The sequence below is a fragment of the Cebidichthys violaceus genome, unplaced genomic scaffold (genome assembly GCF_023349555.1).
Source record: "Cebidichthys violaceus isolate CVI_PGR_0920_01 unplaced genomic scaffold, fCebVio1.0.p SCAF_9, whole genome shotgun sequence".
Lineage (NCBI taxonomy): Eukaryota > Metazoa > Chordata > Actinopteri > Perciformes > Stichaeidae > Cebidichthys > Cebidichthys violaceus.
In genome coordinates, this window is record NW_027176975.1 from 3223941 (window position 1) to 3238947 (window position 15007).

The 15007-nt window shown below is 50.2% G+C and overlaps 1 protein-coding gene across 3 annotated transcripts; it reads right to left on the reverse strand.

The window, feature by feature from the left end:
- Positions 1-309: 309 nt before the first annotated feature.
- Positions 310-14950, reverse strand: nsd3 (nuclear receptor binding SET domain protein 3). Of its 3 annotated transcripts, none has more exons than XM_068703930.1 (24): positions 14242-14950; positions 11300-12168; positions 10816-11067; positions 10541-10703; positions 10282-10436; positions 8639-9464; positions 8444-8544; positions 8241-8286; positions 8015-8145; positions 7652-7777; positions 7429-7555; positions 7139-7339; positions 6202-6381; positions 5345-5491; positions 3046-3202; positions 2551-2753; positions 2355-2467; positions 2116-2262; positions 1855-1977; positions 1511-1627; positions 1252-1393; positions 966-1072; positions 680-884; positions 310-582 (listed from the first exon to the last, which is right to left on the reverse strand). In XM_068703930.1, exons 2-24 carry the CDS (start codon positions 12122-12124, stop codon positions 311-313), a joined length of 4866 nt encoding a protein of 1621 aa, XP_068560031.1. In that variant the 5' UTR covers positions 12125-12168; positions 14242-14950; the 3' UTR covers position 310. The 3 variants fall into 3 exon arrangements, with proteins under 3 accessions (XP_068560031.1, XP_068560032.1, XP_068560030.1); XM_068703931.1 differs by having other exon boundaries at positions 5345-5368; positions 10816-11070; XM_068703929.1 differs by having other exon boundaries at positions 10816-11070.
- Positions 14951-15007: the final 57 nt, after the last annotated feature.

The following is a 15007-nucleotide window of genomic DNA, read 5'->3' on the forward strand; positions in this document are numbered from 1 at the left end:
TCTTCTTCGTTGAGTCCCTCAAAGTTCCAGTATCTGACGACGTGACAACACTCACAATTTCCACAGCTGTAAAAAACAGAACGAAACATAATGAGGTGGTGGTCTGGTCTGTGGAGAGCATTGGTGGTGGTGTTTGTGGCAAAGAGAGGAGAGGGAAACGGTGCTCAACGATGTCTGGTCACGCCCCCCTGCCGACACTCCAGTCGCTCCGCTCTCGCAACAAACGGCGTTGAGGTGTTCGTCGGCGTGTCTGGGGCTGCGGCACCGGTAAAAACAACCCCCCCCCCCCCCCCAAAAAAAAGCACTGTATTCACTCTGAAACCGGCCGGCCCTCCTCCGCCTCCGCCTCCTCCTCGACGCCGGCGGGGCTCAGGGCGGAGCGGCGCGGCTGGGTCGGGCCGGAGTTGGAGCCCAGGGGGCTGACGGGGTCGTGGCTGGAGCAGCAGGGGCGGCCTTCGAGGGCGGAGGAGGCGAGCGCCCCCGCCTCGTGTTCCCGGCAGAAGGAGCGCGGGCAGAAGTCGCAGAGAGACGAGGCCGGGGCGCCGCACACGCTGCAGTCGTGCCACGGACACTCCCAGCGTCCTGCGGACAGAGACGGAGAAGAGAAAACATTTCAGATGCGTTCTTATCTCTGATATTTCACGTGTCTCTTCGTCACACGGGCTCAGCGTGTCCTTACCGTACGGCGGCTTGGTGAGGTTGAGACACAGCAGGTGGTACGCCTTCGGACACTCCTTCCTGTCGCACATCACCAGCTCGCCTCCCTCTCCGCAGCAGAAGCAGAAGTACTCGTGCGTGTGCTTGCCCTCCGGCCGCAGCTTCCGCTTCTTGGGCTTCAGCTTGGCGTTCCTGGCCTTCTCCTCCTTCTCCATCACCACGGCGCTCTGGAGGAAAGAAACGAGTGGTATCAGACAGCCAGGGTTGCTCGAGAAACACGCGTGACGACGAGAGCCCAACGTCCTCACCGTCGGCTGCACCCCGAGGAATCCAGAGCAGTTGTCTGATCCGCAGTGACAAGACGACCTCCGGTTGCCCACGCAGTGCAGGTTGTAGTTGAACGTCAGCTCCGTGTCTGCGGGAACACCAGAGACCGGGGTTTTCAAGAGAGCCCGTAACGTAGGAACGCAAAACAGAACGTACGCGCCGAGAGGAGAGAGAGAGAGAGAGAGAGAGAGAGAGAGAGAGAGAGAGAGAGAGAGAGAGAGAGAGAGAGAGAGAGAGAGAGAGAGAGAGTGTTTCTACGTAACTCACCAGCCTCGATGTCACAAAGGGTGAAGAGTCCGATGCGAACGTCCCCGTTCACCGTCCACTTCTGGGTCTCGCAGTTCGGGCTGCAGCTGTGGTTCATGAAGCGGGCGGAGTTCCCCTTCGGGCCGGCGTCGATCACGCGATCCTGCGAGGACAGTAGGGACGATTGAGACGACCGGGTGTTTTAAAAAACAACAACAACAACAACAACAACAACAACAACAACAACAACAACAACGTTCGCCAGCATCACTGCTGTTACCTTGGTGAGGGTGAGCATGTAGAAGTTGGCCGTGTGATTCTCGTGGGCGCGTTTGATCCGCTGCTGGCACTCCTCCGAGTCGATCACCTCGCCCACGTACTCCGTCACAAAGTCGCCCTGGAGGGAAGAAATAGCTTCAGCGATCTTCTCCTAAAACACTACTGCGGTGCAGGGATGTCAACTCTGATGCCTGCATCGTTTATCACCTCCAGTGCGGTCGGGTCTTTAGTTTCCACTTGTGAAATTCAAGGTGGATCCTGATAACCTGATGTGTCTGTTTTGTAATCCGATGACCCCACTGATGCCCGTTTTGGATAAAATACAGGACTGAGCTCAACACCCACCTTCCTGAGAGCCTGGGTGGTCCTGAGGCCCCAGCCGCGGCCGTCCGTCTTGATCACTTCCGTCTCTGCGTACAGCCGCTTGGAGAAACACTGGTTCTCACAGCTGTCTCCTGCAGGACACACCTGACGACGGCAACACACACACACACACACACACACACACACACACAAATAAATAAGAAGGTAAGGTGTCCCTTCAGAGGGGCGTCTCGCTGGTTTTTAAAGTTTCAGAGAGGTGAGCTAAATAACAGATATGCAGACCTGTGGGTGACACTCGTACTGCAGCATGCGGTTGAGACACTGAGAGTGGAGGCTGCAAGGATGCTCGTCCGCCGGTCTGCAGTTGCATCGCGGGATTTCCGACAAGTCAGCGACGTGCACCTGCACTTTCCCCACCGGTTTGTTGGACTGGTGCAAGAAGACGGCAAAAGCAGAAGTAAAAACGCAGAACTTATACAGTTTTGGGCTTATTTGTCCGAAGCGGGATTTTAAAAAATCACCTTAATGATTTTGTAGGGCGGAGGTTTGCGAGAGTTGCGTTCCTGCTCCAGAGCCTCCCTGCTCTCCCTCTGCGCCTTGAGCTCCTGAAACCGCCGGGCCGCTTCCTCCAGAGCTGAAACGCACCAGCAACCTCTCAGACGTCTCATCCTTGAACATAACAGAATATTTGGCCCAAAAGCAGGGGGAAGAAGTTACCTTTCTTGAAAGTTTTGTTGATGTTGATCTGACCCGTGACAAAGTTCTTGTCGTTCTCCACGTAAGGGAAGACGCGGCCCTGGTTGATCCAGTAGTAGTCGTGGGAGCCGAAGAAGAAGACGGGGAAGTCTCCGACGTCGTGGCGGAGGCTCTGGATGTTGGACGGCACCAGGCGAGGGTTGCAGATCTCTGCTGGCCACCACCTGCGAGGGAAGCGGGACGTTGAAAAGTGAAGAAGAGCGCGGTGAAACAACCAATTTGTTTGCACTGAACTTCTACAATAAGACTGTATTTTCACATATCTAATGCTAATGCTAGTGGCCATAAATCTGTGGTTGGTTTTGATGTTCTGGCAAAAAACACAGAACATCACCAGACTTATCCTTTAAAAAAAAGTCACCGTACCATTAACTGACTGCACAACCCCCACAGCAGGCCCGTGACCGCTGCTCTGTGTGTGTGTGTGTGTGTGTGTGTGTGTGTGTGTGTGCGTACCTGTAGTTGCCCAGTTTGACCCAGACAATCTGTTTGTAGTGCGGCTTCTTCCCCGCCCTGCAATCGCTGCAGGACCACGCCCCCGCCGGCATCTCCATCTCCAGACACTCCGGGTGGAAGGAAGCCGGGCATGTGTCGCAGCACAGCAACTTGCCTCCTACATTGGTAAGATGTATACGTGTGTGTGTGTGTGTGTGTGTGTGTGTGTGTGTGTGTGTGTGTGTGTGTGTGTGTGTGTGTGTGTGTGTGTGTGCATGCGTTGTGGTAAATGGGTATGCAAAGAGAGGAGCAGTGTATGATTAGGTGATGCACCTTAAAACCTGGACAAACTCTGAATCTCATTTGCAGACAAGCCCGAGAGAAAAAGTACAAATACTACAAACACATCTGGTGCGATATGAAAATAGCGTTCATGTCGGGAACATGTTCTGATCAATAAGCTATCATAATTGATTTTTTTTTTTCCCCTGTTTGAGTGGAGGCTCCTGTGCGGTTTACGGCGTGTCTGGCAATCAGATTCAGAGCAATGTACCAAGACCAGTCTAAAGGGAAACACATGCGGCAGCACAGGAATAACAACAAACAAAGAAATTAAATAAATCAGCCAGCGAGTTAACAATGAATCAGGGTTATACTTAAAAAGCAGGCATGCAGTCCTGCTAGTAAAGCAAACGTTTCCCCATCACACAAACCGCATCCTGCACAGACCAGCTTGCATGGAATCATGGATCTTTAGAATTTCGCAATACGCGAAACCGCTTTCACGCATCTTTGAAAGAGAGAGCGATCTCACTATTCTCGCGCTGATCTTTGCTCGACTGTGATCAGATCGCGTCCCGATTGAGATTACATTCCATCCAAGGCAGGTCAAAGCTCGAGGAAATGAGGTGAGCAGAATTTTTTGTTTTTTCGTCTGAGAATTTCAGTCGAAAATAATAAAAAAAAAAAAGTTGCAGTCAGCATAAAAAAAAAAAAAAAAAAAGGTGCGAGGCCTTCCAAATAAAAAAAATGAAGCCCAGAGTGCTGAAGCAGAGAAGCAGTGTCTGCCCCTCCAGCAGCGATAAGCTCCACAAACCACAGACAGGACCTGGACTAGTCCACGGCATCCTACAGTACTTTAAGTACCGGAGGTTTGGTGACCAAACAAAGAAATTTCACTTGTTGAAAATGAAAAGAAAAGTTTGGATTTAACTTGTTCGTAGCAGCTTTATTGCAGAGATTGTTCATGCACAGCGCGAAATAATCTCACAATGGGCCATCGTGCAAGAACCACGAGCAGACTGGTCGTTAAGTACGAGTGATTCAAGAGAACCTGTCGCGGTACCGTCTCCCTGTACAGAGACAAATGTACAGTCAGTCCATTCTCCACAGGAAGAACAAAACGGACCTTCAGAACTCCAAAGGAGAATGATAATGCTATAATAAATTATAGATTTATATATGAAGGTTAAAAAAAACCAAAACGTCTTCTTTGAAAGTTGAGGTTCATTTTAGACTTCAGAATAAATCCTACGATTTCTCCACTCAATGTTGTCCTCCAACGGGACGTCCCATTGGAGGACAACAGAGAGAGACGGGGGCTATGTGCCCACCTGTTGTGACTAGGGACGCTCCAATCTGACGGGTTTTGTCCGTCCCGACACAGACAGCGACACCTGTGCTTAAAAAGTGCTTCCTTAGCTTTGTAAAACAAAATGCATCAACTAAATGTATAGTATTGTTGTTTATTATTTAAATATGAATCGTCTTAAATTAAAGCATTACAGTATATATATATTGCAATTCTGGGGGATCAATTATCCTAACTGTGATTGCGACGAGCTTTTTCCCCCCCAAAAGCAGGTGTTGATAACATTATTAACATGGTTCTCTGTTCTATTCTAACCGGACTATGAAAACTGCAGCTAAATTGGATTCATTCATGTTATTTACACCCGTGTTGTTCCTACTGTGACGAGTCCAAAAAAAACACAACACGTCCAGCTCCGTTTGGTAAATCCCACTTCAGAAAAGAGAGGCTGGGAATAACAATAGAAGAGCGTTCTTGCATGAGGCCCATTGTCTTCTGTTAATGTGTTAGGGAACTTGGCTGAAGTTACTTTGCGCCACTCTGCATTGAAATTAACTGCATTCTTTTTTTTTTTAACCAGTTAATTAACTTTGCACCTCAAGGCTTTGAAATGAAAGATGCCTACAAAAAAAAAGGGAGGGGGGGGGGGGGGGGGGGGGGGGGTATGCAGGCACGACACAAACACAGACCAGTGGGACAAAAGGAGAAAGAGAAAAACGGTTCAGTTACCTTTCCCAACATTCTTTTTGGTAGCTGACGAAGGAGAGGGAATCATAGGTAATTTCAACTCAGCACGATTTGACTCAGTCAGAAGGTAGTGGGACTTATAGGCATATGAACTTAATATGGTGTCAGTAAGGTCTTGCACTAACAGTCCTACACAAGACACACAGGAAGAGACGGGGGTGAGCCGCAGTCAAAACTCGAAAGTACCCAAAATTCACAAAAGAGAGAAAGAGCAAACACTCACAGTCTCTCTCACACACACACACACACACACACACACACACACACACACACACACACACACACACACACACACACACACACACACAGAACAAACAAGTAAAATAAAGTTTGTTCCGACACAAAAAGGCTAAACAGTGCACTCAACCTGGACAGGAAAACACATCAGATCTAAACCGGTTGAAACTGGTGGATCCAGTGTTTTCTCACTGGTCACCATCCAGGACCGGCGGGACCGGCGGGACCGGCGGGACCCGGTCTAAGCAGAGTGCAGTGTAGCCGCCCGGATCATTCAGAGTATTAGTATCGTGATGGAACACAAACATTACATCTCATGAAACACGTAATATTAAAAGATTAAAATGATCTTAATGTTTATGAGATGTTACTGCTGTTGTGACTTTGTGGAAAAAAAAAAGGTTGTATTCCTGAAAAAGAAATGGTGGGCGATCACGTCCTGCTGATGCAAGACAGAAGAACTGATTGTTGCCGTTTTGTGGCGAGTGTGGAGATATTAAGAACGCCCCAAAAAAAATGTGTTTGCTTGCTTCTTTTTTTGTTGTTGTTGTTGTTTGGAATAACTAAAACACGGCTGCAGGTGCTCAGTGGCGAGAGCTTACCTCTGGCACACAGGAAGCACCAGCCCACGTTGATGGGGGAGGTGAGGAGGCCGTTCCGCTTGGCGCCGCCGTGGCTGCTGCAGATCATGATGTGGTGGGTGAGGGCCACGCTGCCCGCCGCCACGCAGCTGTCCCCCGTGTGATAGGCCACCGGGCAGCGGATGCAGCGCATCAGGCGACCTGGAAGGAAGGAAGGGGGGGGGGGGGTCAAAGCAGTCAAGCAGCTGTGATAGTGTGCAGCACACACACACACACACGATTCCCTCCTTATCACTGCAGAGTCTATAATGAATTAGGTCAGACTCCTTTACGGGTTTCTGCTGTAATTAAAAAGGGATTCAGAAAGTCTCTGGTGGCCGAAACAATCAAGTCCTCAGCTATTAAAATGTCCCCCCCCCCCCCCCCCACCCCCCACCCCCCTTTTGCCTCATCGTACTTGAAACAAACCAAACAAAAAACGTGGAACATGATCTCACATTAAACATTTACGCTTGATGTTTTGGACCAGTGGGTCTCAGCCAAAGGGGTCTTATAAACCTGGAGGGTTGTGAGGGTCTAATGGGGTCTAAAGATGGGTGATTTCCAGCAAACACAATGCAGGAACATCACTTTAAAAACACAAATGGAGCACTTTAAGCTTCAGGTGAAACCGGATGTTTGCAGCAACAATTGCGTCGCCGAACCCTCTGCAGGATGTGCAGTGCAAGATCTGTAAAGTCCTCTCTTTCTCAATCCGATTTCCCTCGAAAAAAAAACACCATTTCTTCCTCTCGCACTTCTTCTCTCTCCCATATTCTAACAGGGAAGTGCAGCTTTTCGAAAGTTTTGTTTTTCACACACTTTGCTGATGTGGCACCGGCTCGTTGCCCCACAGCTTCCACTGCAGCCTCAAAGAGGAAGTCAGAGGAGCTTGAGAGCAAAGCCGAGGCCGCTTTACCTTTGCTGGCCCGCTGCAGGTCTCTCTCCAGGCAGCAGGTGGAGCAGCTGTGCTGGGGGCAGCAGAAGCCTCCGTCCGAGCCGCCGGTCGTGCCCGGGAGCTTGCGGACGCAGTCCTCGTGGTAGTAACAACCGCACCCGGACACGGAGCAGCGCGTCACCTCCCGGCCCGCCGTTTTACAGCTAAAACAAGTATGATTGCCTGGAGAGAAGAAAAAATGAAAAAAAAAATGAGAGAGAAGTCGGTGAACGCACAACGGCTGCGACGGTTGCGCGTCCAGAGTCGCTCACCGTTTCTGCATTCCAGGCAGGTGAACCTGCCTTCAGGCAGCGACGTCAGGCCGAGACAGTCCAGGTGAAACTGTCTGCCGCAGTCGCCTTCGCACACCGCCAAGCCGTCTCCGTACACCTCGCAGATCTACGCACAAGAGAGAGAGAGAGACACACACACAAAAAAGAAACCCGATGAGTGGAAGCTCGTTGAGAGAGTCCGACGCGACGGAGAATCGCTGACCTGGCAGACGGTGTCCCTCTTGCCGGTGCTGCCGTCCTGACGGGACAAGCCAGAGTCCACGGACTGAGTGTCGGAAGCGTCGGCGTCGGCCGCCGCCGGACTGTCGAGACTCTTCCCGAACAGACCCTGCGAGACGGAGAAAGAGCGGCGAGCTTAGTGTGAAGAAGCGCAGGTGTGACCACATGTATATAATGAATGAATCATTTGATTCATGGTTCGCAACTTTCAAGAGCCCCTGATGATGTTTTCAGGTACAGAGCCGCGAAATATTCAGATCACAATCAGAACAATAACAACACACAATCATGCGTGTGTGTGTGTGTGTGTGTGTGTGTGTGTGTGTGTGTGTTGTTGTGAGTCTACCTGTGGGTCGTTGAGGCCTCTAGAGTCGGAGTCAGAGGTGTCTCTGTACTGAGAAGAAGCCATCTCCACGTCCGTCGACGCTCTGCTTCTCTTCTTCAGGGGCTTGCAGGCATCCGAGATCTCACTGGCTCCTAGAGGGTGGCGAAAAAAAAAAAATGACCTTAGACTTTCCTACAGCAGAGGTTTAAAAAAAAAAAAAAGGAGCCATGACTGAAGGATCCCCTACCTTTCTGTGAACCGGTCCTCAGCGTGGTCTCAGGAGCCATCTCAGCCTGTGAGGGGGTTAAAACGAGGAAGTACGCCCCCTTTTAACAACCCTTGTAATTTTGTATTTTTTATAATTTGCTTTCATTTTATAGCTGACACAGTTGAGAAAGAGTGTTCAGGAAAAGTGGGGAGGGAACGATATGACGTGTACGGGACGGATACCTGTTCTTTTTTGGTTTTCTTCTTCGGGATGGGATCGCTGCCTCTCTCCGACTCAGACCTGCTCCTGACTGAGCGCCGCTGCAGCTTCCTCTCCTGAGAGCCTGAAAAACACATTTTAAAGAAATCTGGTATTGACCTGACAAACACGTCAAAGATTCGGCAAAAACACGCCCTGTGCGTCGGTGCGTTACCAACCGTGTGGACTGCTGTGGTGTGATCCAGGAGAGGAGGTCTGCTGCGTTCCTCCCTCCTCACTCCTCCGACTGGCGGGGGAGCCTCTCCTCTCCTCCCCCTCTTCCTCCCCCTCGTCCCCGTCCTCCTCCTCCTCCGGACTGGGCTCGGGTTTAGCTCGGCTGTCCTCGGGCGAGCAGTATCCCAGGTCGGGCTGCCGGGCCTCCCTCGCCCCCGTCTCCTCCTTCTCCTCCTCCTCCTCCTCTTCTTCCTCTTCATCTTCTTCCTCCTCTTCTTCTTCTTCTTCCGGCTCTTTTTTCGGAGACGGAGCGGCTTTTTTCTGCAGCAGAGGCCAGTCGCACTTCGTGATCTCCACGTTCAGCCTCTTCATGGTGATGGAGAGAGGCAGCAGCTTCCTGGCGGCCGCCGTTTTCCAGGCCCTGACCGGCGGCGGCGAGTCGCTGCTGGCGTTGGGCTTCGGGGAGCCGGCCTTGCGCTGGTCCCCCCTCTGGCTCTTCTCTTCCTGCGAGGCCTGGGAGTTCGCGCTGTCGTCCGTGTTCGAAATGCTACACTGGCGGCGCGGCAGCAGTCGTCGCGGCGGCTGCTCTCTCTCCGGCGACTTCACCCCCCCCTCTTCCTTCTTACCGACCGAGCCGCTGGAGCGCCGGTTTCGCTTCTCGGCTCTGATGCCGGGTTTCCTGCCGGACGGACCTTCGATGGGGTCTGGGTCGACGTAGATGAAGGTGTAGTTGTCGATGCGCTCCTGCCGCGACATCGCGAGGGCGTCCTCGGCGTGGCCCACGCCCACCTCCCACTGAGAGCGCTCCCGCTGAGGGATGGGCTTCAGGAGCTGGAGGAGGAAACACAGGTTAGACACCAAACAGCTGACGAGCTTTATTTCTGAATGGAACCTGATATTATCAATATTGGCTTACCCAAATATGTACCCATACATGATGGTTCAAAAATGAAAAAAAACCAAAACACACATACATGGGATCATTCAGTGTCATCTACAGAGTTTGATCAAATTTTCCATAGAAAGTGATTTTGTGTTTTGCAAGTTATTAAGTGAATGCATGAGAGTTTAGGGAAAGAAACTGTTGAACTATGAATATTAATTTTTTTGTTTTGTTTTGAATGGATGAGCCATGTGATGGTATAACATAAATAAAAGTAAATTCAGTCATTTATACAGTAAAGAGCCCCGAATAAGTCTTTAGAAATAAGATAAATTTGAGATTGGTATGATTGGTTTATACAAATAAAGAGGCATTTTTCCAAATACAAACACCAATAAATAACAAAAAAAATGTAAATAACGCGCCCTGATAATCCAATGCATTGAGTTGAACTGTGAAATACTTCTCCTCTGACTTATGTCTTTCTGACAGCTGCACTTATCCTGAAAAACAACATAAGAAAAGGAGGAGCGGCTAACATGTTGTCACTCCTAAAGATCTGCATCAGGTCTCAGAAGTCCAGCATGAATCGGGTTCTACTTTTACCAAAATGTTCATCTTTTTCTACACGTTATATCCAGCATATACTCGTTACTACGAGCACTGGACTCCTGGAACCACAATACTGGAAGCTGAGATCTGAAAAGACTCTGGTCTTCATACTGGACCGGGCTGACAGCACTTCTCTGGTGGATCCGTACGTACTTTGTGTTTCTCTACAGGGTTCGAGGCCTTGCGCAGAGTCTCGGCCTGAAGGTCCTCGTACTGCTGCTTGCCCTGGTACAGGACTATCCTCTTCTCGTGGATCCACGCTCGCTCCGCGACGCTGCCGAAGAACTGGACGTGGTACTCCCTGTGACCTGCACAGAGACACAGAGAGGAAGACGAGGAGCACGTTCAGACGTTTGTCAGAGGAAACGAGAAGATCCCGTTGAGTGATATTATTTTTTTTCTGTGCCCGTACCTCTGGTGTTGATGCGAGTGTGGACCTTCATCTGCGGGTCAGAGGAGACCATGCAGGGCCACCAGGGGTAGGTGCCCACCTTGGACCACACCAGATCTCCTATCACAAACTCCTTACAGAAGCCCGTCTCCTGGATCACTGACGGATGGTGGACCTTCGGAACCTAAAACGGGGAAAACAGGAGCGGGTCACCGATTGTTCTCTACAAGCTACGGGGATTTGCGTGGACAGAATTTCAAAAAACGGCCACGGAGCGTGAACCGCCGCGCTCTTGCCTTCGGCGTCTTTGGTTCGGTTTTGATGACGGTCTTCGGAGGCTTCTCCGTCTGGGCCGGGGGCGTCTCCGTCGGCCGGGGCAGGACGTGGGTGTCCTCCGTCTGCTCCGCGGTACCGGCCTGCGCCCGCGCTGGGCTCTGGTCCAGGTTCCGTTCCTCGACCTGCAGCTGCAGCCGCGCGCTCTTTTTCCTCTTCTCCTTCTTCCTCTCGTGGCGGCGCTGAATCGGAGTGGCCTCGTTCTTCTGAGACTCCTTCTGAAGAGCAGAAAATAGAAAAGCAAACAGCAGTGGTGATGAGACATCGGTTGACTTTTCTTCTTTTTTACATAAAAGGCAGCTCAAAAATGGATCTGTGTGTGTGTGTGTCTGCTGAAATCACAACTCCCTCAGAGCTCCACGAGCAAAAGAAAACAGCGTTACAATTCCATATGAATATTAATGGCTGTGTGTGTGTGTGTGTGTGTGTGTTTAACTAAGACATTACCTGCAGTTCTTGCAGCAGGTCTCCGCACAGCGCAGACTCAAACAGCTCTTTCCCGTTCTGATACGTCTTTATGATCTTCAGCTTGATCTCCGGAGAGCTGGTCTTCTTCAGAACCCCGCCGGGGGTGCTGGACAGACCGTGGGCGGGTTGAGAGGACGGGGTGCTGTCCACGAGGGAGGGCGGGGGACTGGAGGAAGGCAGGAGCAGCGGGGGAGGCGGGGGAAGCGTGTGGGTCATGATGTGAGGCGTGTGGGGCAGGTGGTGCTGGGAGGGCGGCGGCGGCGGCAGCGGGGGACTCTGCGGGTGCGGCTGGGTTTGTAAGTGAGGCGGGTTCGAGTGGAAGTGGTGCGCGCCGTGGTGCAGGGGGTGGTGGTGGTGGTGATGGGGGTGATGGTGGTGGTGGTGGAGGTGCGGGTGCAGAGGCGGGGACACGGGGGACAAAGGCCTCTCCTGGAGACCCGGGCCCCTCAGGACCGTCCCCTCCCCCGGCATGAGGCCGTGATCGCCGTAGCTCCGTATGGCCCCGTAGCCGTTGGCCGAGCCGTTGGGGAACTGCGAGTACATGGAGAACTTGGCCTGCGGCTCGTACATGCCCAGGCCGGGCGGGTAGCCGTTGGAGACGTGAGACATGTCCTCCGAGGCCGACGGCGGGTAGGAGAACTCTGCATCCAGGGCAGCATCGTAGGAGGGACCACCATCCTCGCCGGGGTCACTGCCGGTGTCGCAGGTGCCTTCCTGTCTGATGTTGGCTGAGTCAATGAGCTGAGGGGGTTGCTGAATTGTATTTCCCATGATCCCTTGCATGAAAGAGAAGGAGAAATCCATTGTTGGGCTCCTGCATCCTTAACTGTCTTTTTCTTTGACTGGACCTGATGACAGAGACGTATGCAGTTAGAAGAGGCTCCGATTGAATCCTCGTCAGCGTTCATCACAGTCATCACACCAGAACCAAGACGCACAAATACCTCGTTCAGGATCGTCTCATTTATCCTGTAAGAAATGATGCGACATGTGGCACCAGCTCCATATCACACACATCAAACCTGCTCTCTGCATGACCCCTGGAGGGCCCCTGTTGACCCCACTGGCTCCTGTCACATTCTATTCATTATGCACGTATATATACACACGGGATGCACAAGTTCATCTGAATTCCAGTATGGCCAACTGCAAATTTTCAGATCGCAGAATAGCATTTTAGCTTAAATACCGTGGTCCTGGTCTACACAGCCTAGTCCACAGACTTCAGGAAACATCTTTGTTCGGTACAGATCCACGCAAATATCACACCATTCAAAATGAAAATGAGAGCAATGATGGAAAAGATACAATTCCCTCTGCCGTCGCAAATCATAAACGCACACAGAGGTGGCAGCTCCAGAAACCGGATTACCAGGTAATCCAGCATTGATGCTTTATGAAGTCACAGCATATTATGTGACACTGACGAATACATACGGTACCCTAACCCTCAGCTACCAAGACACTGAAGAGCTGAAAATCACATGTTGTTGTTTTCTATGATAATAAACTGAATTATCTTTGAGTTGTTGACTTGGACATTTAGTTAGGTTTCCTTGGGCTCTGGGCAATTTTGATCAAATGATTCATCCATGTATTTAAAAAAAAAAAAGAAGATCTGCAGATATTCTAATAAAACAAGGTTGTTCGTCGAAGCGCTGATAAACTCACTGGGCTGTCTGGATGCTGGGAGACAATAAGAGGACCTGTGTGGTCCAACTCTCTCCAAAATAACAGATCCACAAATCACAGTCAACTACCGTAAAATGTATCTCCAATTAAACCCAAAAACTAATTCCAGGCAGCTCCTACTTCTAATTAAGAAGTTTCTCTCTCTCTCTCTCTCTCTGACAGCCATTAACCATCTGTGCAGTGCCTCTCCTCACGAGATCATTTAGTGTTTCACCAACACAAACACATGGTGGCCTGCGATCACAACACAAAACAAAGAGCAGCTACCTGCTGCCCGCGTAGCTCTCAACTCAACACTTTTAAATATACATGCATATAAAATGATCAACTGATCAGGTTAAAAAAAAAAAAAAAGGTGTCGGCGCGTGCATGCTCACGGTGAATCGACTCCACTGATCGTGGATCCGTTTTGTGAACACGCTCGGGTTTTTTTTTTTTTATCCCAGCGGTTGGCAAAGGTGGATAACGGTGATGTAAACATCCATAAAGGTGTCAACTAACGGCCACTAGCTACCTATAACTTGTCGTGTTACCATGTTAGGGTTCGTGCGTGTCGTGGGAAACATTGATAGCCGCTCACAACTGTGACAAAAAACCACTGCGCACACAGAAAGAAGAAGAAAAAAATGTTTCTCTGAATGATCTTATAGCTTTCTGCGATGTTAGCCTAAAGCTACCTGCCATCAAAGGGGGGCTAGTCTTGGGAGAAAGGAAAAAAAGATGTGGACCGTTTTTAGCCGTTAGAAAACAACCACGACACAAGAGGGGGGGGGGGCACCATTTATCTGTTAGTCTTATAAGCGTTGACAGTTATTATTTATCCGTTTGTGTGCGCCACACATGGAATAAGATGAAATGGGGGGGGAGCTAACGGTGGCTAAGCTAACGCTCCGTTGCCAATATGGCTGCCTTTGCCCCTTTAAATCAAATTGTCTGGCGTTGATTATACCTCCATCGCTGGCGGCTTTGGTGAGAAATGTGCCCGAAAATAAGCTAGCTACGTCCCCCCAAAAAACAAATGGTCCGAGCGGACGGAGACACGGAGAGAGAGGGAGAGAGAGAGAGAGAAGAGGAGGTGGGGGGGGGGGGGGGACAACAACATGCAGCAGCGATGGCCAACACGCTTATCGCTAAAGAGGAGAGCGAAGGAGCAGTACAGATTTAGATGCCGAGCAGAGAAGATGCAGGGAAATATAAATATATATATATATATTAGAAAATATCAATACCTTCAGCGTGTCCCATTCTAAACACATACACCAGCCAGCAACGGTTCCTCGTATAATATATAAGGAGAAAGAAAAAAAACGTCCTGTTATATAGATAAAGCTCAGGCCTTTTTCCCTTTCTCGATTTAACGCAATTCTCCACAGAGAGGAGGAGGGGGTGTTACGCTATCTGGTCTCTGCCCAATCCCAAAGCTGGGCTCTTCTTCAGTGTAGGGACTGGAGCCTTTAGCAGAACCACTGCTACAGACAGATGTGTGTTCAATTGTCGTCGACCTCCTGTAGTCTTCTTATTAATAATAGTCTCTAGCTCCCTCTTCCTCTGGTTTAACAAAAGCACCCAGCTTTTTCCTTTTTTTTTTTCTTCTTCTTCTTCTTCTTCTTCTTCTTCTTCTTCTTCTTCTTCTTCTTCTTCTTCTTCTTCTTCTTCTTTTTTTTTTTTAGTCTAGGCCTAGTGGTCGATCTCTCCTGCAGCTCAGCGCCAAAAATCCCACAGATCCGGACCCGGAGGGGTTACGAGGAGCACTCCGGGATGTGTAGTTTACTTCTGAAGGCATCTGCGTTCATGGGAAAGAATGTGGGCCAGAAGAAAAGGGAGGTAGAGGAAGCAAATGTAATATAAGTCTCTCTCACACACACACACACACACACACACACACACACATATACACACACACACACAGACTGAAATGAAAGGAGGAAATGTCTTTTGAGGAGGGGATAGTGTAAAAAAAAAAAGAAAAGAAAAGAAAGAAACCTTAACTGTTTA

Excerpts from the sequence above, each read along its gene's own strand:
- nsd3 (XM_068703929.1), bottom strand. The coding sequence starts at position 12,124 with ATGGATTTCTCCTTCTCTTTCATGCAAGGGATCATGGGAAATACAATT. Across the intron at positions 9,465-10,281 it reads ACCCTGTAGAGAAACACAAA|CTCCTGAAGCCCATCCCTCA; the intron begins GTACGTACGGAT and ends TTCCTCCTCCAG. Across the intron at positions 1,073-1,251 it reads CCTTTGTGACATCGAGGCTG|ACACGGAGCTGACGTTCAAC; the intron begins GTGAGTTACGTA and ends GTGTTCCCGCAG.